Raw genomic sequence first — 24,280 nt, 5'->3', positions numbered from 1 at the left:
ATATAAATTAGTTTCATTAGATTGCCTACAAGCTATTCAGTAACTGTTTCATATCGCTTTAAATTTAAAAAAATTCAAAATGATTTATCCAGTTGTAGTGACAAAATAACATCTCTCCATTCATACACATTCGTTTTATCATATCCATCACTTCATTCTTATAACAAAAATAGTTTGCTTGCGTTATCATATCGCACAGCATTATGCCTATTACAATCTCTTTTTTAAGCTTTTTATTTTTTTTAACTTGTAATACAAATCTTAGGTAAAGTTTGTTTGTTCTGTGTGTCTTGTTCTTATTACTTTTGTGTATTGTGTATCTGTGTGTGTTTGTTTTAATTATTATTGGCAATTTTCTAACTGCATGTTTTAGATGGTTATCCATTTGTTTAAGTTTAATTCAATTCATTAATTGTTCATCCAAGCTGTTTAAACAACATACAAGTCTTTTGTTCTTTAATAATTAATTATATATATCTTTGCTTTAAAATCTGTGCACTACTTTAGTAGGTATTCTAAAATGCGTATTATTTATATTGTTTTCTTTTTGTTTTTAATTTTTAAAAATTTGCATTTGTGCTTAATTGATTTTTTTGTTTCTATTATATTTTATATACTTTTTTTGAATGTTTTTTTTCATTTTTTTTTGGGTGAAACTTCAGCATTAATTCGTTGACTAGAGATTAACTTAAGTACTTAAATGCTAATTATAATATAGACATATTTTAACAGGCGCTTGCAGTTTTTAATTTTCATTCTTTCTTATTTTGTTTGGTGTCTTCTGTTTAAGTGCAAAGTAATTTTCTGATTCTTATAGTTTTGTGTGCTTAATATATAATTCTTTATAATTTTTACGTTAAAGGAGTTGCTGCAAAGCTTCAACATAACTTTTCCAATTAATCCATTAACATTTTTTTTTGTTTTTTTGATTCTTATTAATTAGCACCAAAATGATTAACAAGCCAAAAATAGGAATAAACAAAAATTAAATTAATATATTCATTTCGTTTGCTTAATAATTTTGCACATTAAATTTGAATTTTGACATAGATAGAAGGAGGGAATTAGAAAAACTAAGTCAATTTGCAACAACTTTTCAATACTTTGGTTTAAACTATTTCTATATGCATTTATATAGAACATAACATGCCAATTTTTGAAAAAATTATTAAACATTTCCGTTTGCTTAATTTAATATACAATATATATGTACGCGCGAAGGAATAAGGTCAAGTAATCAATCAATTGAACAAATTCTGGCTCTCGGGCCAACTTATTATATAAAATCACAAAAAAATTAAATATTTATATACTATTTATATCAATAAAGTCAAAGTATTTCATTCTTATATATATTTAAGAATACTCTAGTTTTTTTTGTTTTCTTTGCAAAAATATTGATATAACTTTCCATCTACTAATACTAAAGGGTGGATGCAAAAGTTTATGCGTTTTTCTTTCTCTATTTGACAAAAAAGAAATGCAATTAATTTGAGTGTTAGGTTTAGTTGTTAAATTGCGAGTTTAAAAAGTTGTCTTTCGAATAGTAGTTAGTTACTTAGGGAGGTGTGTGTGTGTGTGTGAGTGTGTGGGGAGGGAAACTGAAACGCTTCCAATTTTGGTATTTTACGTTGTGTAGGTCCTGATGACATCACGAATAACAGCCCGACATAATGGACATTGACCACCGCCCACACCACGCCATTGCTCGATGGCACAGTCGTAGCACATGCACATATGTCCACACATATATAGAACGGAATCGATGGGATTCTCATAGCATATGGTACACTCGGCACTTGAATCTGTGCTATGTTGGTCGCTCAAGCTGTCCTTCCATTTGGTGGCATTTGCATTTGTATTATTGGCAATTGGCTATAAAGTAAAGAGAAGATGGAGAAACTTTAGTAAAGATTTGAGGAACTTGATGGAGATTTGTATGGCTTACCTCAATGTATTGACTGCTGGTGGTGCTTATCAATGTGCCACTGGAACAAGCGCCGTTCAATATGCCACTGGAGGTGATTGTCGTCGCCTGCTGCTGCTGCTGTTGTTGCCTGGTGGCGGCCGCCAATTGACCATTCAAATCATGCGAACTTGTAGCCGGAGGTAGATTAACTACTAGAACAGTGCCACCTCCATTTGGTTGGATTTGAAGGATGTCACCGTTTGAGGGCATGCTGATCATGCGACTGCCATTGGCTCCCCCATTACTGGCCGAGGCCAGAGTACTTGTACTCTGTGCCACACTCAACTGGGACGGATGATGCAGATGGTGCTGATTTAGTGACATTTTCGATGCCATCAATTGCCCTTGACTGGCAGTGGCATTTAGGCTAGTCAATGAATCAGCCATGGGTAGCATACGTGAGGTAGAGGCGGCGGAGGCGATAGCGGCATTGGATCCACTTGGCAGTGCTCCGGCATTAACTTGGGGCTGAGATGGATATGCCACCATATTCGGCAATTGCTGACGGAACATCCTTAACGACTGGGTCGATCCATACACATCGAGGAAGGCCCACAATTGTAATGATTGATCCACGTGCATGACAACTACGGCGGGACCATTATTCTTACTAATGCTCACCTCGCCATTGGGGGCCACAAAGAAGGCGATTTCATCGCCACGTTGGGGGGCGGCAGCAATATCCTTGCTAACCACCCAATATTCCGGACGATCCAATAGGAAATCCGAATCATTGGGCAAATCATTTGGCTGCAAAACAGCTGGATTGCACGATGTCAGTCCCAGGGCCAAGGCGCCCACATACATCTGTTCGGTCTTCAGAATCTGGACAATAAGTTTCTCCCCAATGCGAATGGGGCGGGCGGTAAAGACATAACCCTGACAGAAATCGGATTCAGTGCGCGAGGCAACAAAACGATCATGCGATAGACGTACATTACGTCCTTTGGTTATGTGAAATGGAACAGGTATCAGGCGGCCATTGGCATTATAACGCAGAGGGGGCAAACCATTGGCCAGATCGTGGGCCTCAACACTTGTGGGAACACCGCTTGACAAATGCAACGATTGCAACGATGGCATCACATGACGTTCCAAATCATGTTCACTCAGTCCGATGGCATTGCCGCCGGGCAGTGAACGACGCGATTGCTGATGTGGATGATGAGGATTCAAGCTAGAGGCGGCGGCTGATTGAGGCAGTGGCTGCTGCTGTTGCCCGGCAGATGACGATGGAGGAGGTATCGATATTTGCTGCTGTTGATACATATAGATTCTGGCATCTAAAAACTCAATGCCCGTACAATTTCCATAAATATCGATGACAGTCCATAGCAAGCTACGTGTATCAATGCCCGACAAGATGACACCCTTCTCCTCATTGTTAATGCCATAGATAACATCGCCGGCATTATTCACATAGTAATATAAAATATTGTCCTTTTCGCAATATTGCTCATGCAGAGCCTTGGCCCAGAATCCGGGACGATTCGTGAGATCTGGGCAGGCATATTTGGGCAAGGATCCCTCCAGCGATACAGGATCATTGCTGGTGAAACCGAAACGTATACCACCATTCCAATTATTTGAAATTTCAGCGAATTTCACACAAATCCTTTCATTAATGCGCACAGGACGGGCCGAGAAGGTAATTGCACGGCAGAAACTCTCATAACGACGTGCCAGCGTTCCATCCCGAGAGATGCGTATATTGTCGCCATGTACGCTATGGAATTGCAAAGGTGGCAGGTTATTTGGGCCAGGGCAGGATGAGGGCGAGCGGCGAACTGCGAAAAGAAGAGAAAGTAATACAAAATTAGTTAAAGCTATTAATAAAAAAAAATGAAATATGATATAAAAGAAGAGATTTTATAGAACTTTTCCACAGATTTTCACTTTCTAAATGTCAAAATGAATGGTCAAAACTTATTTAAAATCTACTCACACTATGTTTCTATATCAATTACCCCCTTTGGAAATCTGTTTCTCATCTCATCTCTCATGGTAAATATCGAGTTACTGCGCGCCTACATCGACAAATAGATAGAAAGACATTATGCAGGTAGCCAGGGAGATCATCTCATATTACACAAAAAAAAAAGAAAGAAAGAAAAACCCTTTCCTAAAAATAGCACGTGACTTTGATGATGATTATTGAACTGTAGCAAAAGGAAACTGTAACACATTCTCAGAAGGTTTTCCATCTGGAGAGAAAGGAGTGACCGAGTTCTAAGAAAAATTATGTAATATAAAAATAGAATCAATATGTTTTTAGAAATAAACATAAAAATTCATTTCTTAAGCTTCTCTTGATCTCATTTAGTATTAAAATTTGAAATATTTTTACTCAATTGACATAATTATTTGCACCTTGGCCGCACCTGCTGTGAGAGGCTGCGCTTCTTTAGCCATAATTGACACAGAAAATGCAAAGAGAAAAAACCTATAACCAATATAAATAATTACCAAAAAGTCACAAGAAACTGCGACAGGTTTTTTGCCTTCAAGGCATCACAGCAGTTGCCACACGAAGGAAAAAACTATCCCAAAAAAAAAAAGGTAAAACGTGCGTAAGTCGGCGATCAAAGCAGCAGGAGGACCAGACAACAAAAGCCTGTCTTATGAGAGACAGAAGGACAGACAGGCAGACAGATGGACCGAGGGACAGACAGGACACAAGTTGATTACCATGTTGATATGCGGCGCGTGGCACAGTGTCTTTAAGAGATCTTGGCCTCTATGCGGCATGTGGCAGCTGCCTTCTTATGTGGAATCAAAGAAAGCAGCTGTACGCTTTGTACCCCAAAAAAAAAGGGACAGGTAGACGACGACGAACTAAAATAATCGAGCAACCCTCATTGCATGCATTTGAGTGTGTGTGTAGATTAAGGGTAGTTTCGATCACTAGGGGTTGCTAGTGGCGGCAGCGGCAGCTGTTCAAATTTTCAGAAATGTAAGACAAAAATTGGAACTGATAGAGAAAAACGAAAAACGTTTCATCGAGAGACAAATGCAACAACATTTCAAGTATCTGTGTGTTTTTTTTTCCCAAAAGGGGATGAAATTCAATACCATCCCAGAGCTCATCCTTAGGGCCAATGACTTGAAAAATCTTTCGCCTTGTCTCTGTTATAAGTGAGGCTCACTACTTCCGGACAAGGGAAGAGAACCAAATCGAACAGGAAGTTGCTTGGTCTTGGGTCTGGGGAAAGGAAATTATCAAAAAGGGAGCACCAGAACAGCTTCTTCTCAGTCTCTGGTCTGAGTCTGGTCTCTCCTTCCGGTTGGCTCCCATTTCGCTATGCAAGAAGAGCTGGTTTTCGATCAAGAATGTCTCCACTCCAATGGAGTGCATTATCAATATTTATGAATTGGCCGCGCATTGATGATGACGACGACGACGAGGAAGTAGGAAATCACGTTTTCTTTGGTCTGCTTTCTGTTGTGTTATGTTGTGGCCAAAAGGATGTCGCGGCTCGAATGGCGACGCCTACTTTTTGCTACCTTTGCCAGCAGACGGGCCGCCAGGCCAAGTTGTCAATGAATTTACAACAGTAGCCGCCGCCGCCATCGTCGTGATGGCATGAATGAAATACTCCAATGATCGTAATATTATTGTAGCCATGTTTTTCTTGGCGTTTCGTTAAATCAAAACGGTTTTACGCAAGACGCATTGATACTATCAATTAGGTAGAAAAGAAAAAAGGAGGCGAGACTCAAACGACAAACAATATGACAATCACGACAACGACATGGCAATTAATTAAGTGTAGAAGCCTCGACGATCAGCTAATGATCTTCGTTTAGCTCAGAGAGAGATCAGATTCACACTAATTGTTAAAAATTTAAATGATCTAACAAAAAATACCATCAGATTGCTCAAGTGATCTTCTTCCCGACTAGATCATGATCACTTGAAGATCTCTTTTGGCTTTGCAACATTCATTAGCCAGTTTTGGGATTAAAAGTTCAAAATACTCATTCTCCTCCTCCCCCCTCCTTGCCAACTTGTTTGGGGTCATGCGTTTACTAGAGTTGGCAAAAGAAAAACCCAAAAACAAATTTAACAAACGTGCCGAACGATCTGCCAAACGATCGGCAGGCAAATTTTTGCCTTTTTGGCGCAAAATAAGGAAAACCTGATTTACCGTTTGGCGCGTCGCAAAAACAAAAACACAAAAAAAAACAGAAACATTTCCCACGCTGGCCAAATACAAACAATTCCCACGACTCCAAATTTGTATATATAGAGAGAGAGGAGATATAGGGAAACCTGTAACAAGCTACATACAATAATTGCAAGCGAATGAAGTGGATGAATCTTCTTCCTCCTCATCCTCATCTTCCTCCTCCATCTCATCTCGTTTCGTATAACGCGGGTGGATTGGAAAATGTGAAAATCATGCAGGTGTCATAAAAAAAAAAAAACTGAGCAACGGTAGGCAAAAGTGAGGTAATCAAACGATTGCCTATTTCGGTTGAATAGTATTCAAGATCGTTAAGGAAAACCAATTTAAAATAATGAAGATTGTCGTTGATCATTAAAGATCGATTTAAAGTCTAGATATATATATGCGCTCGGATGACGAACTGACAATTGTTGAGATCACAATTGAGTGTCTTCATTGAGGGGCGGAAGGGTAGGCGAGCAGGAAGAGTTGGTTATTAATTAGCATTAATTATCTGTTTTGTCATTGTTGATCTGTTTGCACTTATTTAACATACAAATGTCGATAATGATATTTGTTTTTATTGCTGTGAGAATTGTTGTACACTTGTTCCGATGCCAAACAACTTTATTTTGTCTGCTGCTGCCAACGCCTAAAAACCGAAAAACAACAAAAAAAAAAATGCCAACAACCCACTACAATTCGTTCAATCCGTCCCACACAATGTTTCTACAACTAATTTCACTAGACATACGATAGATAGAGTTTATTTTCTTGGGCGTAGGATGATCCATTCATTCCATTCATTGACACAAACCCAAAAGATCTCTAAGAGCATGTAAAGTCGTCGTCGTCGTTGTCGTCGTAATGGCACCCACTCTTCAGATCATTTGTTGATTACTTCAAATGCTAATTTATGCAAAGCGGTCAATTGTGGGCTGTGGCTGACCAATTGATACAATTTGGTAATCGATCTACACACACACACCCATACACAACACTCTTCCGCTGTTCGCTTTCCTTTTTCTCCTCCTCCTCCGCCTTCATATCCGGTATAATTACAAGAAAACAGAAACCTTTACTGTTCTGTTAATTGTTCGCACACGTTTTTTATGACTCATGCACGTGGGCCCAATAACAACAAAGACACGCGCCGAAATCACAAGCACGTGACCCATGACCTTAATCAACAGAAAGTGCGTATGTCTTAGATGTGGGCAACAGCAGCTTGAACAACTTGTTGCTTTTTGGTGGAAAATTATGGAAATTTGTAGAGTACATTATAGAGTCGTACATATTTGCAAAAAAAAAAACAACAACAACAACAAACCATTTCCGTTCTGCAACTAACCATCATCAATGGCAGCGGAAGCCACAAAAACAAAACTCTTTAGTGCAGAATGGAGAAGAAGCCCGACAGTCAGCCAGTGAAAGAGAGTGTTTGTAATCGTAGTTGCCCCCTGTCCGGTGACCAATACCTCTCCCCCCCATCCCAACCGGGCTTTTTCCCCACTCGTTTGTGTATGTAACTCTAGACTCTATAGACAGAAAGCAGCAGCAACAGCAGCAACAAATGAAAGAAGAAAATATGTATAATAAAAATAATTGCACAACTAAACGGCCGACTGACGACGGCGACAACAACAACAATGTGGAAACCAGAGGTCAAACTATTGGATGTTGTCCCCACTCGAGTTCTGCTGCTTTTTTTTTCTTCTTCTTCTTCTCTTTCCACATCGTCTACCATCAAGTACAATGCACTTTTTATGCGATTAAGCGAAATCTGATGCCCTCCTCGGCTTGGCACATTTGCAATAATTACTAAAGTTAACAAAATTAATGAAATAACTTTGAAGGTAGATAAGAAATAGATATATCTTCTTGGGCATTTTCTTAAATAAACCCATGAAGATCAGTTTTAAGCAGTTCCCCTTGAAAATTACCATTTTCCCGTTCTTTCGGTGGTATATTTACCCTTAAAGACACAAGATTTAGTAGTATTTGACTAGGATTGATAAATGGCTGTAGTTAGTGGAAAACTCAGAAAAATAAATATCAATCGCACCTTTATAGCTTAACACACTATATTCTTATATAGTATATAGGCAGAGGAGGTTCAATGACTTTTAATGTCATAACATTTCTCATTCACCCCTCTCGGCCCTTAGCCACACACACAAAAATTTGTAGTTACTTGATGAAGCGAGGAGCTGGCACCCAATTTCATCCATCCATCTATGTAAAATAAATTTTATATATAATTAGCTGACTGCAGCTAAAGCGGCGAGGGTGGCCAAATCAAATTAACATGGTGTATATTTTTATAAGCCCACAGACAACAAACAACAACAATAAAAATAGAAGGGGCTGCTACTCCCTCAATAAAACACAACCTATGAACATATGAGGCACTGAAGCATGAGACCCCAGCCAAGAAGAACGAAACAACTCGTAATGGTGGAGCCTCAAAATAGATATACATATAGACGATCCAAATATATACCTTTATGCAGGCAGGCAGGTATACATACATATATATGTATGATGTAGTATATATAACTGAAACTTGGCTTTCTTCCGCTTGTTTATCGAAGCGTTGCAATTACTAGAAGGGCCTCATCAAGTGAAGAGATATAGATACATGTATCTTATGTACAACTTGCATTTCCTTAGCACTTGACTGCGTCTCCGAGACCAAGTTTTGTATGTGTGTGAGTGTGTAATTAAATCACTCAAGCGTTGAGCCGACAGCATTTTCAGCGTTTTCATTATGACCCATAGACATGAAGAGGATGCCTGCCTCTTCTTCTTCTTTGGTCTTTGATAAAAACACATCATTATAACATTATTACAAAGTTTGAACAATGAATTTCAAGTGTTTGCCACTCATTTTTCTCTTATGTATCGAAGGGATATTTCTAGAGTGTTTATACTCTCTTAAGCCCTATTGTTCGAGGTTTTTTTTTTGCTACTAATTAAAAAATCTTGTAGAATTCAATAATAATGACTAAACCATGCAAATTTCTTAACATTATAGCAAGCAGCTGCGAATTCAAGAATCTAGTTCTTGGTCAGAAATAGGTGTACATATTAATTACAAAAAAAAAAAAAAACATAAAGGTAAAAACCCGATTTGACCAAATTTCATTAGATAGACACAGATCGACAGCTGTTTGTGCCCGTAGGTGGAACACTACGTTGATTTATGCATAGACACAACATCTGACGACTTGTTGCCCCGTCCGACCACCCGCTCGCTCCAGCCAACCAGGCCTGCTGACCAAGCGTATATAATTGACCCGGCGTAGATTTTCGATATCTTTTAGGAGCTCTCTCGAACTCTCAGTTTCCCAATCTCTTTCTCTGCCTCTTGGCGTGAGTTAATTGCAGCTGCCTCGACCCGCATCTACAACTATATCTGATACTTTTTTTATATACCTGTTGGTAGCTACCTGCGTTCCTCACTGCAGCAGTTGGTTGCACCACTACCGCCACCACCCTATGGATAGACACATGCAGCACAGCACCACATGAAGTTAAGTTTATCTATGCTCGGATTTTATCGAATACAAAACTGTTAAAAGTACATTATTTCTCTCAAATTGTGCTGCCAACTTTAGTTCACTAACTGATAAAAGTAAAAAGATACTTTGGGAATTACGAGAATGTAGGTCGCTGTAATGATAACTTTGATAAAGAAAGAAACAAAAAAGACAACTGAGAGATAAAAAGAAATACAATGAATAGATGTCGTTTGGACAAAGTAGTAGAAAAGGTCTCAAATGCAGCGTTTCTGATCCCGATATAGCCATGCCCGTCTCTGCGTGGTCTATTATGCCTTTTGTTTTTGATATGTCGCAAATCGTATTTCAAATTGATACAATTCGCACTAGTTCTTATCACGAATGCGAAAAAATAGAACTGTCTTATCAAGAAAAGAAATAAGTTTATTTTTTACTGCACTAACAAATGACGCATCCATCTTGGAATGAACTCATTGGTAAGAGAGGAAGTAGCAGAGGGTACAAAAAATGGCAAAACAAAAGAACATTGAAAATTGAAGCGATATTCCATATGACAGATGTACAAACTCTCAATGCGAGGGTGGAGATTGATTCGGAGAGGGGGTTTAGGGGACGTGGGGTGGGTGTGTCTCTCTCTCATTCTCTCTGGCAATCGTCTGCTTATTTGCTTTGGGTAAATACAATAATGTTTAGATGAATTGAAAGCACCGACAACAGCAACAACAACATTATTGTGAGTTTGTTGTGTGTGTGGATGGGATATTCAAGACGAGTTGGCAGCTCCGCTAAAACCAAAAAGTAAACCGTGAGAAGCTTTAGCCAATGAGATAAACCAAAGTAAACGTGGCATACCAAGCAACGAACAAACGAATCAAGCAACAAGCCAACTACAAAAACAATAACAACAAAAAATTGTAATAGAAAAGAAAATGCAGGTAAAACAAATCACAAAGACAAAAACAACCAAGCCAAGGAGCTGGAGAGTTGAGCCAAGCCGAGCCGAGCTGAGCCAGCCAGCTGATTTCCAGACAAACAACAACAAAAAAGACACAAAGTAATTTCATTGATTACCGATACGCAATGCGCACGTTCGGGAATGGAATGACAGCCATAAACCATCTCCCCTCATACCTCTGCATGGCGCGCCTCTTCCTTGGATCTCTTCCTCTTCTTCTTCTTGCACATAAACTTCAACAATAACTAACTACCATCTGCAACTGCAGCGAGGCGGGGGCGAGAGGGGCTTTCTTATGATACCCTACTGTTCATAGAGTACACCAAAACACTCATATTTGTTCTTGTGTTATTCAATATGATGCAGAGTATGATCAAGTCTATGTGGCCGACCCACGTACCTACATATGTACATATGGATTTTTTTTTCTTTCTTTTTTTTGCTTTTGCGTTTCTTCTTTGGCTTGTTGCTTTTGCCGACGGCGGCAACGGCGCTTCGCGTACAAATCTAACTTCAGCTGAATGGAGAGGCAGCATAGAGGCCCCCGCCGGTTCACCCCTCCCCCCAAGTGGGCATGGATACGACGGTTGAGGCCAAGAAGAACTCTTTTGCCTATGCGTCATTGGCTTTGACTTGGTTTTTCTTTGCTTTTTTCCTTCACTCGAAGTATGTCTTTGTGTGAGAGAGAGAAAGAAGAGAGTTGTGTTTTTTCTCTCTCAATTGCAATCAAAACAAAAAACGAAGAAAAAAAGCCCCGAATCTGGGTGGGAAGGCCGAAAAGAAGATAATCGTTATGATAAAACATAATCGTTTCGTTTTTCGGGAGGGCTTAAATTGTTGTTGGGGTTTTTGTGGTTAAAGACAATGCAATTTGGATGATTTCGATTTTACTTTGAAAGTGCGCGAATGTGTATGTGTGTGTTTGCATGTATTAGTTTATTTACAGTGGTTTGTGAAATCTTCAGAGCGAACGATGAGAATTTCTAGCGAATTTGCATTGCGCGAATTTCTAATTAACTCAATTTCCGTTACGGTTTCAAAAATGTTCATTTGTTTGTAACGTATTTAAAGCGGAACTAAATATACATTTTAATCTTTAAGCTGTTTTAGAATTGCCTATTGTTCTATTTTCTATGAAAGAATTCATAATAATTAGTAACTAAAACAATTTGTAATTTGTATTTAGTTTTAATCTTTTTTGTTTTCTGTTATTTCTTTTGAACTGGCGGCGTTTTTATCTTGAGCCACTTGAAGGGGCATTTGGGGCCATTTGTTTGTGGTTTTTGTTGTTGCTATCTGTTGGGCTAAACTTTTGTTTAAACAATCTCATAAGCTGCTCTGATTCTCCCTCATTCTCTGTTTTCCTCCCATTTCTCATATTTTGTGTAGTATATTTTGCGATAATTCTTTTATGTTGGATGGGCACAAAATGCTAATGTTCGCATTAAAAATAGCGTTGTTTTTGTTTTAACTTTGCCGCATTAATTAAAACAGAGCAGAGAACTAAATTGGATGAATGAATGATTCAATGGCCTAAAGAGACGGGCCACCATATGCTAATTTTATGTGAGAACCAAATTATGTTTGAAATTGTTTTTGAAATGAATTATTAATTTTTCGCACGCTGTAATTACATTTAGATATAATAACTCTGTTGATTATAATTATAATTATTAGCATGGTGATCAACTAACCTAAGCCAAAGCGTTTTTTGATCTTTTTAAGTAGATGCATTTTCTTTTTGCTAGCCAATTTGTCCTTGGCGCTGCTCATCATTAGTTCGTTGCTTTCCATGGCTAGGACATGGGCGGCAGCTGCTGCAGCGGCTGTGGCAGCATTTTGATGGTGTTGCAGTTGATGATGATGATGGTTTATATTAAGATGTGGATGGCTGCCTTGATGGTGGGCCATGTAATTGCTTGGGATATCCGAAAGACCCATTTTTATTTATCTTTTATTTTTGCGTGTGTTAGAAACTTTAAAATTTTTGTTTTACTGGATTAGAAATTGCAATTTGTAACTCGAAATGCAATTTCTGTTTTTTGGCATTAACAATTTAATTCGTCAAGTACTGAATATTATTAAGTTAAAACATTTTGTGTTTATTTATTTTGTTTGTTGGCCCGAGACGCGAACATGAACTTCACTAGAAACGAGACTCTACGACGGAGCGAACGACCTAAACGCTTCGATGTTCAAATTATAACTGTGAATTGTAGTGGCGGCGGCAGCCCAGCAAGGCAAACAGTTTCTGCCAGTGTTGCCGTTTTGGCTTATTTTCGGCCAGATCTGACTTATTTTCAAGAGCGATTGCGGATAAAATTGGGAAATTGCGGATAGCGGAAAATCTGGCTTATTTAAGAATCGAAACAGCTAATTTTTAGCTTATTTAATATATCTTTTAGTTGTTATAATAAAGTTTCCCAAATGCCGATTAATTGACAAAGTTACAGGGTGTGTGACACGAGGTGGTTATCCATCGAAATGGCGGTCACGAGAATTTTGGAACAATGGCATGAGCTTAAGACTCATTTTGGTATTGCTGCCAAGGAGGAGAAATGTCACAAAGCAATCGTTTTATATAATATGTTTCAAGATAATATTAACTATTTATATTTATTGTTTTTGAAACCAATTTTGCAAGATATGCAAAAAGTTAACAAATGCTTCCAAAGCAATACTTCAAATCCATCGAAATTGTTAAACGAGCTAATATTTGCCATCAATTCACTAAAAATCTACATAATAGCTCCAGATAAAAGTGTAGATTGTATAAACGATGATGGATTTGAAAAGTATGTGACTAGAGACTTGTATCTTGGATATGCTTTTGAAAAACATATCAAATCTGTGAGTATATCCAATGATGAGGAAAAGTCGATCCGAGAAAGTTGCACGAATTTCGTAGTTGATCTTGTTAAGCAACTAAAGCAGAGGTAAATATTTAGTTCTTTTTATTTAATTTACAATTATTAATAATATATTTTTCTAATTTTAGGTTACCCGACAATTTTAAAATCTTAAAACAAGCCGATGCTTTTGCAGTAGAAAATATTTTAAAAACTAAAAAAAAAAACATCATTCCGATTTTGGAGTTTTTTGGAATTCCCAATATTGACGAAATTGAACGTCAATACAATGAATTGACACTTATCTCTTGGGAAAATACTGAGGACACAATTAAATTTTGGGTTGAAGTATTGAATTACAGAGACTCGGGCGGAAACAACCGGTTTTCTAAGCTGAGTTCTGTTGCGCTTGAAATACATTCTTTACCTTGGTCGAACGCCGAAGTGGAAAGGGTTTTTAGCCAAGTTAATTTAATAAAAAATAAAATAAGAAATAGGATGAACGTTGACACGTTAAATTCAATATTAACCATAAGGTAATGTCTCAGAAAGTGATAGTCTCATCAGAACAAAAACTTATATTTTTAAATTCTAGATCCGGATTGAGCCGACACAACAAATGTTGCTTTGATTACAAAGTTTCTTCAATCTGCCTGAAGTCTATAGAAAATGTGGAACAATTAGATAATGAGCCCAAACAGTCTGTAGACAATCTAATAGCAGGTTTAATGTCATTTAAATGAACTTTATAAGTTTAAATTTCTTTTGTTTTCGTTTTTTTTTTTCATAAACATGAAGTTTTTTTAAAAATATATGTTTTTTATAATTTAAAAACTTAAAAAAATTAGCTTATTTTTCAGCTATTTTTTTCTGGGATTTAGCTTATTCTGGCTGGTTTTTTTTGTTAATTCAGCTTATTTTGCTCGGGGAAAAACGGCAACACTGGTTTCTGCAGCTCAGCTGACTAGAGATGGCAGCAAGCGATGAGCGTGTTTTGCCGAAGCAAACACGAACATTGACAGGATGCACGAGTGTGCATGGTGAGGAAGAGAAGCTAGAGCTACTACACGAATGTTATGGTTTCACTTCGTGTTCTGGCCAAAATTCTCTCATCACTAGCTTACTAACTCCAAAGAGAGCGAGCGAGAAAGAGTGTACGAGAGAGTAAATCTCACCCGCTACAGGAAAAAAAGGCACCAATACCAACAACAATTCAGTTTTTCGTCTTGCAGCTGTTTCTTATTTACTATGGTTTCGTTCCCTTTTTGTGCCTGCCTTTCGCGTGTATTGAACCTCCCTTATAATTTCTGCACCTTGATCAACAATTCTGTCTTTTCTTCTCCTTCTGTGTCTTGGTCTTTCTCTGCTTCTTCTAGCCATTTATTTAGGCCCAGGCTGCCTCTAACTTGGATCGCTGTTAACTGTTTTTTTGTTTTTTCATAGTTCAGCAAAGTTCAAGCCATTTTTTCTTTGTTTTTGGGTTTTGGTCTTTACATCTTGAATTTTTTGTTAGCAAGGTTGTTTTCAGTTCATGAGGGTTAGGAAAAACTGGACCTAAAGACGGACATCTGCCAATGCCCTCAGGTGTATTACCTGGGGTCATCATATGGCCAAAGATTCAACAATTTAGTAATACTTTCTATGACTTTAAAAACAAAAAAACTGATCTAGAAAAATTTAAATCAACTGATAACTGTGAATTATATATGCGAAATTTAAAACTGTCACGTTGACCGCTAGGTGGCGCAAGAATGCAATTGTGGTGGGGCTGACGTCTTTGGATAATAATGTAACCTTATCGGGAATTCAAAGCAGAAAAGAACGTGTGAAATACTTTTTTCTTTGCAGTAAAATTCATTACAAAATTGTAAATTGTTACACACACACTTACAATATAAATTCCACATTTTCAAGATTATTCAGATAATGGTTCATTAATAAAAATGATGGAATCGGTAATGACTTGCCGTTTTTATCTGATCTATACAATTTTCCGTCTTTTTTATTTTGGCCAAATATCTATTACCATGTCAATCAATTTACACATGATTCAGTTACCAAACGTTATCTCAAATATTTTATTTGAAATTTTGATTATGATTACTTACAGGAGCAAACTGTGACAAATAGAGGTTTGTGGGGCCAGAGACAGGTTCGTGAACCTTTCGCCGACTTTCCCTTATCTCTACATTTGTTTGCCTAATCTTTTGCGAAAATAAAGTTGTACCAATTAAACTGAGATAATTGTTTAACAAATTTTTAGATTTACTATGTAGAATTATACATATATGTGTATACGGGTATTCCTATAGATAATACCGATTCAGCATAGAAAATTCACATTTGGCATTTTCATTAAACGCTTGCTTAAAGGGGACAATTCTCCTTTTAAAAACATTGACATGCTTAGGCCGAAAATTTGAACCTAAAAGGTAAAAATTTCTCATCCTGGGAGATGCCCAAAGACAAACAAAGAAAATTAGACAATGAAAATGCACAATGAGAATGAGAATTGTCAAGGTAAAGTTGAATTCGTTTTGGCTTGGTGGTGGGATCTGCAAAAATCCAAGACAAATGGCCCTTACGAGAAGTAAAATTCAGTAAAATCTGAGAAACAACAAGAAAACAAACTATATGGAAGTTTTTAAAGCAGATGTGGAAATACGAATTCGTGGGAGACCAAGAAAATTTGCATTAAACTGGAGGGAAGGGGTAGAGGGATAAGATGAGAGAGAGAGCAAACATTTGCTAAATTTAGCCATAAAACTACTTAAAATTAAGGCGAATATAAACATGAAGGGCCCCCAACCATATAGCAAATGACAGCAGCTGCCTTTTTAGGGGGCCTTCAAGCCGTTCCCTGGCGCTGACAAAAAAAAAACAAATATGATTATATATAAAAATTTATAAATAAATGTGTACAACGGCAAACAAGGAGAGAGAGGGAAAACCTTATCAGCTAGCAAAGAGGAGCCAGCGACAACTGGCGCACGTCTGTCGGCACGTGGTTTGGCTGGTTGCCTAGATGCAAACAAACATCAAAAATTTACACCTGGAAATGGCAAACAACAAAAGCGAAGGATAAATGTAAAAGAAATAAGAGCAGAATGCAACCCTTTATCCTTTACAGCGAGCCTGGCTTTCAGGTCCTAAGCGAAAAATGTAACCACAGATGGATGACACCTTTTTTTTTTTTGCTTTTTTGGGGTAGTTTTATATCTGAATGGCAAGGTTCCTGTTTCGCCAATATTTTTGCACAGCAGCAGCAGCAGCTGTATTTCCAGGACGCACGTCTGCTGCCATCAGTAAGAGTCCAGCGAGATATAGAGGATGCTGAATATGCATTTCCACTTTAATATCACAAGAAATTTAAATGCCTCTTTTGGTTGCCCATCGTCTTTGTGCTGATCCCTTCCGATCTTGAGAAATTGCATCTGCTGCCAGCATTTTGTGTTGTCTGCTCCAAGCAATTATTATACTTCATTTTCATAGAAAGGATCATCGTCAGCAGCAGCAGCAGCCACAGACGACAGCAGTTGTCCTAACATTAGTTCAGTCCTTCCCCTAACCTAAACCCTCTAACCAAATGAACGCACTGCTTCCTTGGTCCATACTTTTGAATAGAGATCAGACGGTTTTTTTTAGCTTAGTCGCAGTTTAGACTATAACTATAGTTAAAAGTCTTCCAAGGCAAGTTTTCTCCTCTAAAGAAAAGGCTAGAATTAGTATATTATTTTACTAGGTATTTTGTTTATGGTGTAGTAAAAAGAACTCAAAATGCTTCGCGGAAACAGTTTGCTACAGATTTTGGATCACAGGAACCCAAGTTTTTATGAGAAAGGTACATTTAATGAATTATATTTCCAGTGTCAGGATATAACTTTATCCTGCTTATTCTATAAGTTTTTTCAAGGATCATTTAATATATAGTCGTTTGCCTTAAGATTAGTTTAAAGGGACAAATTCTTTGTGCAATGAATTGTATTGGGTTATTTAATTAAAGATGTCCATACCAAAAAACATAGATTGAACAAGTTCATCGGTAAATACGACTCTTCAACTTGGACAAAACTTTGTCCATATATTTAGAAGGCCATAAGAGACCCAAATTGTTGTTAAGCCTCTTTTCGACATTGAAATTCGATGGCTCCCATAAGCCATTATATTTTATATTAAAGCCTTACCCAAAGACCTCTAGAAATAGATTTATAAATAATTATAGGGCCTAATATATACGTACGTAATTGAAATCTTCAACAATTATCATCTGCAACCCATCATAAGCAGCTTAGTAAGTCAATTGAGGATTCCACGCCTTATATAGAACACAATCAAAACTCAAGAAAGGAGTGTAGAAAAAAAACTTAAAAAAGGTCAATAAAAAACAGCTGAGGACTGGATTTTCACAAGAAAAGGGCGCAAAATATGCACCTTTACAGGTGCAGCAGAGATATGCTTAAGACTTGAGACTCCAAAAAACAAAAAATGCTTAATTTTACCTGTTTCAATTTTTTTTTTCTTACAACAAATCAGAGTCTATTCCTTTTATGCAGCTGAAAATAATAAATTATTGAGTTTATGGTCCATGATTTCTTACAACGTGTTTCGTGAAGGACAAAAGGATAGAGAAAAACCAACCAATAAGTGAAAAAAGCAAAGGCTCGTCAGGCATACACTACACTACGTACTACAGGTAGAAATTTGAAAAATTTAATTTCATTTTGTTTAACCATGAACAAAAAGGACCTTCTGCGCGCTCCCTCTATGACTTGCCAAATGTATTCTGAATGTCCATGCCAGTTGAGGGAGTTTTTCCAACATTTTACAGACCGGGAAAAAACTGCAATGTGAAAAACTGAAAACTGAAACCCCCGCGCACAAACAAACATTTGGCCGTAAAACTTCCAACTAACGGGGAATGCAACTCCCACTAGACATGTGTTGATCTTGGCCGGGTATTTTTCACTTATGATCATATTTGATTAAACGTATGCACACACACACATTGAGAGTTAGAGAGAAGGAGGATGCGACTTTGATGGCGGATATGGGAAGTGGAAGTTGCCAACTTGCATCCCTTTGTTTCCTTCTTCTTCTGCCATAAAGCAAAAACGTTAGATTTCGATCGACTGAGGCAACTGGAACCAACTGCCATGGAGGGCAGGGCAGGTATACGAAATGGAGATGGAGATCGAGACGAGATGGTCCACCCTCTATAGATATATAGAAAGAAAGGGAACTCGGGAACTGCTGTCGTTTCTTCTCAAGTGCTTGCGCAATTCTTTCCCTTCTGTCTTTCTGCTGGTTTTTGGATTAGTTTGGTTTATTTATATACATATATACACACACACACAACTGTCAGGCTGCTTGCCTTCCTTTCTTTCTTCCTTGAGTCACCAGTTTGCATATGTCGTTTCGTTTTTCATTCTATTTTCTTTAATTAAACATTGGAAATACGTACACACAAATGTATATCCTGGACATTTGCTACAGTTTTTAGTTGCGGTAGATTCGATCAATAATTTATATAGTCCTATTTACAGCTGCTTATAGATTATACAAGAAAAAATGGGAAAAACATCTGCCTTGAACTTGAAATTCTATATTTCACCTTTAAGATGAATTGAAATTATCTTCGAATTGCTAATTTTGCAGAACCAACTGCCTTTGGTTTCCATTAACCTTTTATAAATTAAAATTCATTTATTCTTAAATAAATTTAATTGATGTAATTGATTGAGCAAAAAGTAGGCTTAAAGACATTAACCTTGAACCGAAAATTCTACACTGATTGAAGAAATTTGAAATTTTAAAGTCTTTTTATATATTTTTAGTATATTATCAATAATGACGCGATAAAAGCCTATCTAAACCACTTGACATTGTTGGCATATAATTGAATTTATTTAGATTTTCAACGATAAATTAAAATTAATTTAGATTTCTAACATTTTGATGCCCTATGCCAAATGCCACCGTAGACATGGATATACCAAATCCAAGGTGAGAGACTTAATGGAAAAAAAACATTTGCTTACATCACGATAATGATTGAGAAGTTTTTAGGGTTTGACTGATAAAAAACAAGAATTCGGAAGGAATGAGAAATTTTATCAAATTGGGGATTTTTTTCATAGGTATTGATAATAACATGAAAATATAGTCACAACTCTGATAAAATGGGAATCAAAAGAGCTGATGAAAAGTTTCTTCATAATTTCTTATAATTCAAATATTATTAATTACATTAAATGTCAAAACCTTAAAAGGTTTGTATGCACCAGAATTTAGCTTTCTTCAAGTCGAAAATAAATGTTTTTAATTGATTATGGCATTAACTACCGATTCCTCAAGGGGCGATTCAACTAGACGATGGATTTTGAGACCAGACTCCAACATGGCCTTCTGGGTTTGGCGACCTACAGCTATGAGTTTACGATCTTCAATTGAAACTGAATACTTTTTGATAAATTCTGCACCACTTTTCACGCTTGCCGGTGAGAAAAAGACAATAGTTTCCAATTTCTTGAGTTTGAGGGCCTGTTTCATGGAATTCATAAAGTGTGGATGACATTGACTCTCAAAGCATTCGCAGCTATCCACTCGAAAACCCTGAGCCACCAGACGCAGATGTAATGTATTACTGGCCAGATTGCCACATGGCAAAAGGAATGGAAGATCACGCTTGGGGCCGAATGTCTCTCTAATTAAATCGCATAGATTATGAGCACTACAAGCACTTACACCCATGGTGGGTAAGTTCTGTAGTGAATAGTAGGCCATATTTCGTGTATTTTTTCCTAGGGCATAATTGTGCAAAGGACGCCAGCACGTGGGCAAGGGATCCTTTTGGAGAGCTTCGTTCACAGCATAAACACAACGTGGAGCGCATAAAATTATTCCTGCATATTTATGGGGATTCAGGAGTTTTGCTCGCAACCGTGGTATATTCTTAAAGACATATGTTACAGGATTTATATAGATCGCTTCCAAATTTGGCCGTTCATCGTAAGAATCATCTTGAGTTTGTGATTTTAATAAAACAACACTATGCTTAACGCAATCGCCCATTATTTCTCTTAAAATTAGAATTAGTCAGAAAGTTAAAGAATTACACAATTAGAGCTCTGTTTCATACGCTTTTAACGAATTTTTGAAAATTCCCTACGTTGCTTTTGTAACATGAAAACTATCGCCTACTTTAAACAAAGTTTCCTCACTAGAATATAAAACGTAAAGCAATACGTCAAACGTAGACAATGACGTAAGGGGGAAGAAGATATAAACAATTTAAAAATATATTTATACTTACCAATTTTACCGGCTGACTGCCCCATTTCATTTGCATTCCTGGTCTTTATTCACAATGATTTCACTTAATTTAATTTTTATCTTTTCGTCAGAAACAATGACAACAATTCGCTTATACGCTGCATATTGACCATGACACAAGGGCAATAAAAATTTGCATACATTTACATATGTATGTATATCGTTCGTATATAAAGCTACAATATTAATACTACAAATAATCTTTACAATTAATACAATTTCACTCTCAATTTTATTTGATTTTAGTTGATAAATCTCAGTTGTATTAGTAATCACAATTAGAGCTTTCGTATAAACGATGCCGTAGTAAAAATTTACAATTGAATTTTCACGTGGCCCCAATTAGGTTGCCCTTTGCCGTCATTTCTATTTTGATTTGTATTTGCATTCAATGATCTATCACTTACACGACCCGCATGCACTTGACTCACTTTGGCATTGATTTTTTAAATATTTTAAAGCTCTTTTGTTGTAACTTTGTTTTTGGTTTCTATTATTTTTTTTGTTTTTTGTGTAGCCGGTTTGTCACTTAGTATGGCAACACTAAATTTTACAGACCAAAAGAATGTTATCTTACAGAAAAATGTAAATAAGTCTTAGTGTTGGCTAATGAATTATTCCGATAGTATCGATAGTAATGAAATTGTTCTTGGATACAAGATTTAAAAACGAGGTTCGAAATGAGCTTTAATTGAACAAAACGGCGGCAAATCAAACACATAAAAAAAAAAAAAAAATTTACCAGCAACACCGAGTCTAGCATCTAGGTTGTGTGGAAAAATAGCTCAAAAGATGTTACAAAATATTGAATAGAAAGAAAACGATATATGACGCAAAGGAACTTACATATATTGGTGCAAAAATAGATTCGAATTTAAAAAAAACGTTTGGTAAAGCTGTTAGACTTAATTTCTAAAAACAAATAATCTTGACTGTTCTTAATAATAAGAAGAATAAAAATGAAATATGAAAATATGTTATATTGTCGTTGTTTTTGTATTTTTAAATTTGAGTTGTTTGACTGCCGGTATTATCGATTGTTTACCACTTCGTTTATAAAAAATATCGATGTTTTTACAACACTAACAAGCATGTTTTTCGATAAAATGTCGGAACCCGAAACGAAAAAGAGAAGAAAATCAGCACAAAACGAAACGGAAAACTGCGAAATTGAGGTGCAAAACAGAACTAAATAAAGCGATTTTACATCGCTGTTCTTGACTGAGTTAAACAACTGCAAACAGGGTCAAAATGGCAGATCCTTTGAGCTTGCTTCGCCAGTACAACATCAACAAAAAGGAAATATTAGAGCGCGAAAGCCAGATCATATTTGGCGAATTTTCCTGGCCGAAGAGTGTGAAGACAAACTATCTAAAATATGGGTAAGTGAGATGCTGAATAAAAGGCACAGCATGGCAAAAACTAAGCAAATAACTTTCAAAATCTTTCAGATCCGGAAAAAAGGGTGCTCCGCGTGAATACTATACGCTGGAGTGCCTCTTGTATCTATTAAAAAATGTGATGCTCCAGCACTCGGTGTATGTGCGACAATGTGCAGCCGAGGATATACCAGCGGTAAATCGTCCAGATCGTAAGGAGCTGTTAGCATACCTAAATGGTGAATCACAAACCTGCGCCAGCATAGACAAAAGTGCGCCTCTCGAGATACCCACTCAGGTGAAGCGGTCAGCCGATGGCGATCCTATTAGTGGGGAGGTGGCAGCCAAGAAGCCACGTTTCGAGGAGACTCAAGTGCAAAAGGTGCGAGAACAATTGGCCGCTCGATGGGATGTTAATCAAAAGGAGACTGCTGTTAATATGGATAACATCAAGTCCTTGTCGGAAACCATGTCCGTGGAAAAGATTGCTGCCATCAAGGCCAAGCGCTTGGCCAATAAACGTACCACCATTAAACGCACCGATAACGATGAGGCCGCCATGGGCACTGATTTGCGAGCCATTTTGGACTATGATGTCGACTCCACCAAGGATATCATTAGTCGCGAGCGGCAATGGAGGACGCGGACTTCCATTTTACAGAGTACGGGCAAAATATTCGCCAAGAACCTATTTGCCATGCTGCAGGGAATTAAAGCGCGCGAAGAGGGAAGGCAGGGAAGACCGCAGGTCTCGAATAATGCAATCAAAATGCCTGAACCGCCTCAACGAATCAATAAACCGCCCCAGCAACAACTTTCCCAGTACAATCGTTACGATCAGGAACGTTTCAATCGACAAAAAGAGGAAACGGAAGGATTCAAGATTGATACTTTGGGTACCTATCATGGCATGTCCCTGAAATCGGTGACCGAAGGCTCGTTGGCCCAGCAACGCAAGGCCCAAGCTGGAGGCGCAGGTGGTGCTGCAGCGCCCGGAATGCGACCCAACAAACCGGATATGGGGCTAGGTATGCCCACAGCTCAGAACAGGCAATTAGCATCCGGCAATGGTCCCCAGAAGCGTCCATCCCGTACGCCCATTATCATCATCCCGTCAGCGAACACAAGCCTCATCACCATGCTCAATGTAAAAGATATATTGCAGGAACTGCGTTATTTGTCTACGGCAGAAAAGAAAATGGCAGGTTGCCAGCGTGATACTGAGGTTCTGTTGCAAGTAAGTAAATGCAAATGATTTAAAGCTTGAATTGAAAATAATTGACTCTATCTTTTTCAGAGAAAACGTAATAATCAAACAGTCTCATATCGTGTAATAGATAATCCAATCAAGCTCAATCAGCAGGATTGGCAAAGAGTCGTAGCTGTCTTTGTCATGGGTCCACAATGGCAATTCAAAGGCTGGCCTTGGGATGGTAATCCCGTGGAGATTTTCTCAAAAAGTAAACTTTAACTATCCTCAATCATTGTGGGCAGGAAATACTAAATGAAATGTTCTTTATTTCTCATCTGACAGTTTGCGCGTTTCATTTGTGCTTTAGTGAGCTGAAACTGGATGCAAATGTGGAACGCTGGTCAGTGACGCTGCTGCGTCTATCGCAAAACAAAAGGCATTTGGATAGAGCAGTGCTTAGCAAATTTTGGGAAACTCTCGACAGGTAAGCCAGAAAATCTTCTGCTAACACTGTAATTTTCATTTAACTGGACTTTCTTATTACGTTTTCAGATACATGGCAAAATACAAGCCCGACTTAAGGTTTTGACTTCCTTCTACGCTCTTTGTTCTTTAATCTTACCTTCAATATTTTCATTTTAAATGCAATCTTCTTTAGTTTTTCTTTATCATTTACTTCAGCCTAAGTTTACTCAATTTCCAATTTTAAAAGAAAAAAACTGGCTTCAAGTTTATAATTAGTTTTTGAATTTTTTACCATTACAAGAAAAGTGAAACCTCTAAAACTTCCTATTTAAGAAATAATCATAAAAGTTTGTTAAAAAGAATAGAAAACCATCAGATAATGTAATCTGTAGAATTAGTTATGTACAATAAAACCACAAAAAAAGTTATAAGCCTAAAGTGAAATT

General features: G+C 37.4%; 4 protein-coding genes across 5 annotated transcripts; 2 read left to right on the top strand and 2 right to left on the bottom strand.

Annotated features, from left to right (window-relative positions):
* Positions 1-758: 758 nt before the first annotated feature.
* Positions 759-21,265, bottom strand: LOC6647015 (protein neuralized). 2 transcript variants are annotated; one of them, XM_002069694.4, is made up of 3 exons: positions 20,779-21,265; positions 1,949-3,756; positions 759-1,875 (listed from the first exon to the last, which is right to left on the bottom strand). In XM_002069694.4, the coding sequence occupies exons 1-3, from the start codon at positions 20,801-20,803 to the stop codon at positions 1,627-1,629; spliced, it is 2,082 nt and encodes a 693-aa protein (XP_002069730.2). In that variant the 5' UTR covers positions 20,804-21,265; the 3' UTR covers positions 759-1,626. The 2 variants fall into 2 exon arrangements, with proteins under 2 accessions (XP_002069730.2, XP_023034483.1); XM_023178715.2 differs by lacking the exon at positions 20,779-21,265 and adding an exon at positions 12,312-12,827.
* LOC124462142 lies at positions 12,871-14,249 on the top strand. The gene is made up of 3 exons (XM_047013716.1): positions 12,871-13,553; positions 13,616-14,002; positions 14,062-14,249. Exons 1-3 carry the CDS (start codon positions 13,102-13,104, stop codon positions 14,207-14,209), a joined length of 987 nt encoding a protein of 328 aa, XP_046869672.1. The 5' UTR covers positions 12,871-13,101; the 3' UTR covers positions 14,210-14,249.
* On the bottom strand, positions 19,673-20,672 carry LOC6647016 (uroporphyrinogen-III synthase). Its single transcript, XM_002069695.3, has one exon. It carries the CDS (start codon positions 20,535-20,537, stop codon positions 19,785-19,787), a length of 753 nt encoding a protein of 250 aa, XP_002069731.1. The 5' UTR covers positions 20,538-20,672; the 3' UTR covers positions 19,673-19,784.
* Positions 21,266-21,919: 654 nt separating the features above from the next.
* Positions 21,920-24,278, top strand: LOC6647017 (parafibromin). The gene is made up of 5 exons (XM_002069696.4): positions 21,920-22,180; positions 22,250-23,414; positions 23,475-23,637; positions 23,712-23,853; positions 23,922-24,278. The coding sequence occupies exons 1-5, from the start codon at positions 22,050-22,052 to the stop codon at positions 23,956-23,958; spliced, it is 1,638 nt and encodes a 545-aa protein (XP_002069732.1). The 5' UTR covers positions 21,920-22,049; the 3' UTR covers positions 23,959-24,278.
* The last annotated feature ends 2 nt before the right edge of the window (positions 24,279-24,280 follow it).

Source organism: Drosophila willistoni, chromosome 3R (assembly GCF_018902025.1).
Source record: "Drosophila willistoni isolate 14030-0811.24 chromosome 3R, UCI_dwil_1.1, whole genome shotgun sequence".
NCBI classification, from domain to species: Eukaryota; Metazoa; Arthropoda; class Insecta; order Diptera; family Drosophilidae; genus Drosophila; species Drosophila willistoni.
This window is presented reverse-complemented; position numbering and strand designations above follow the sequence as displayed.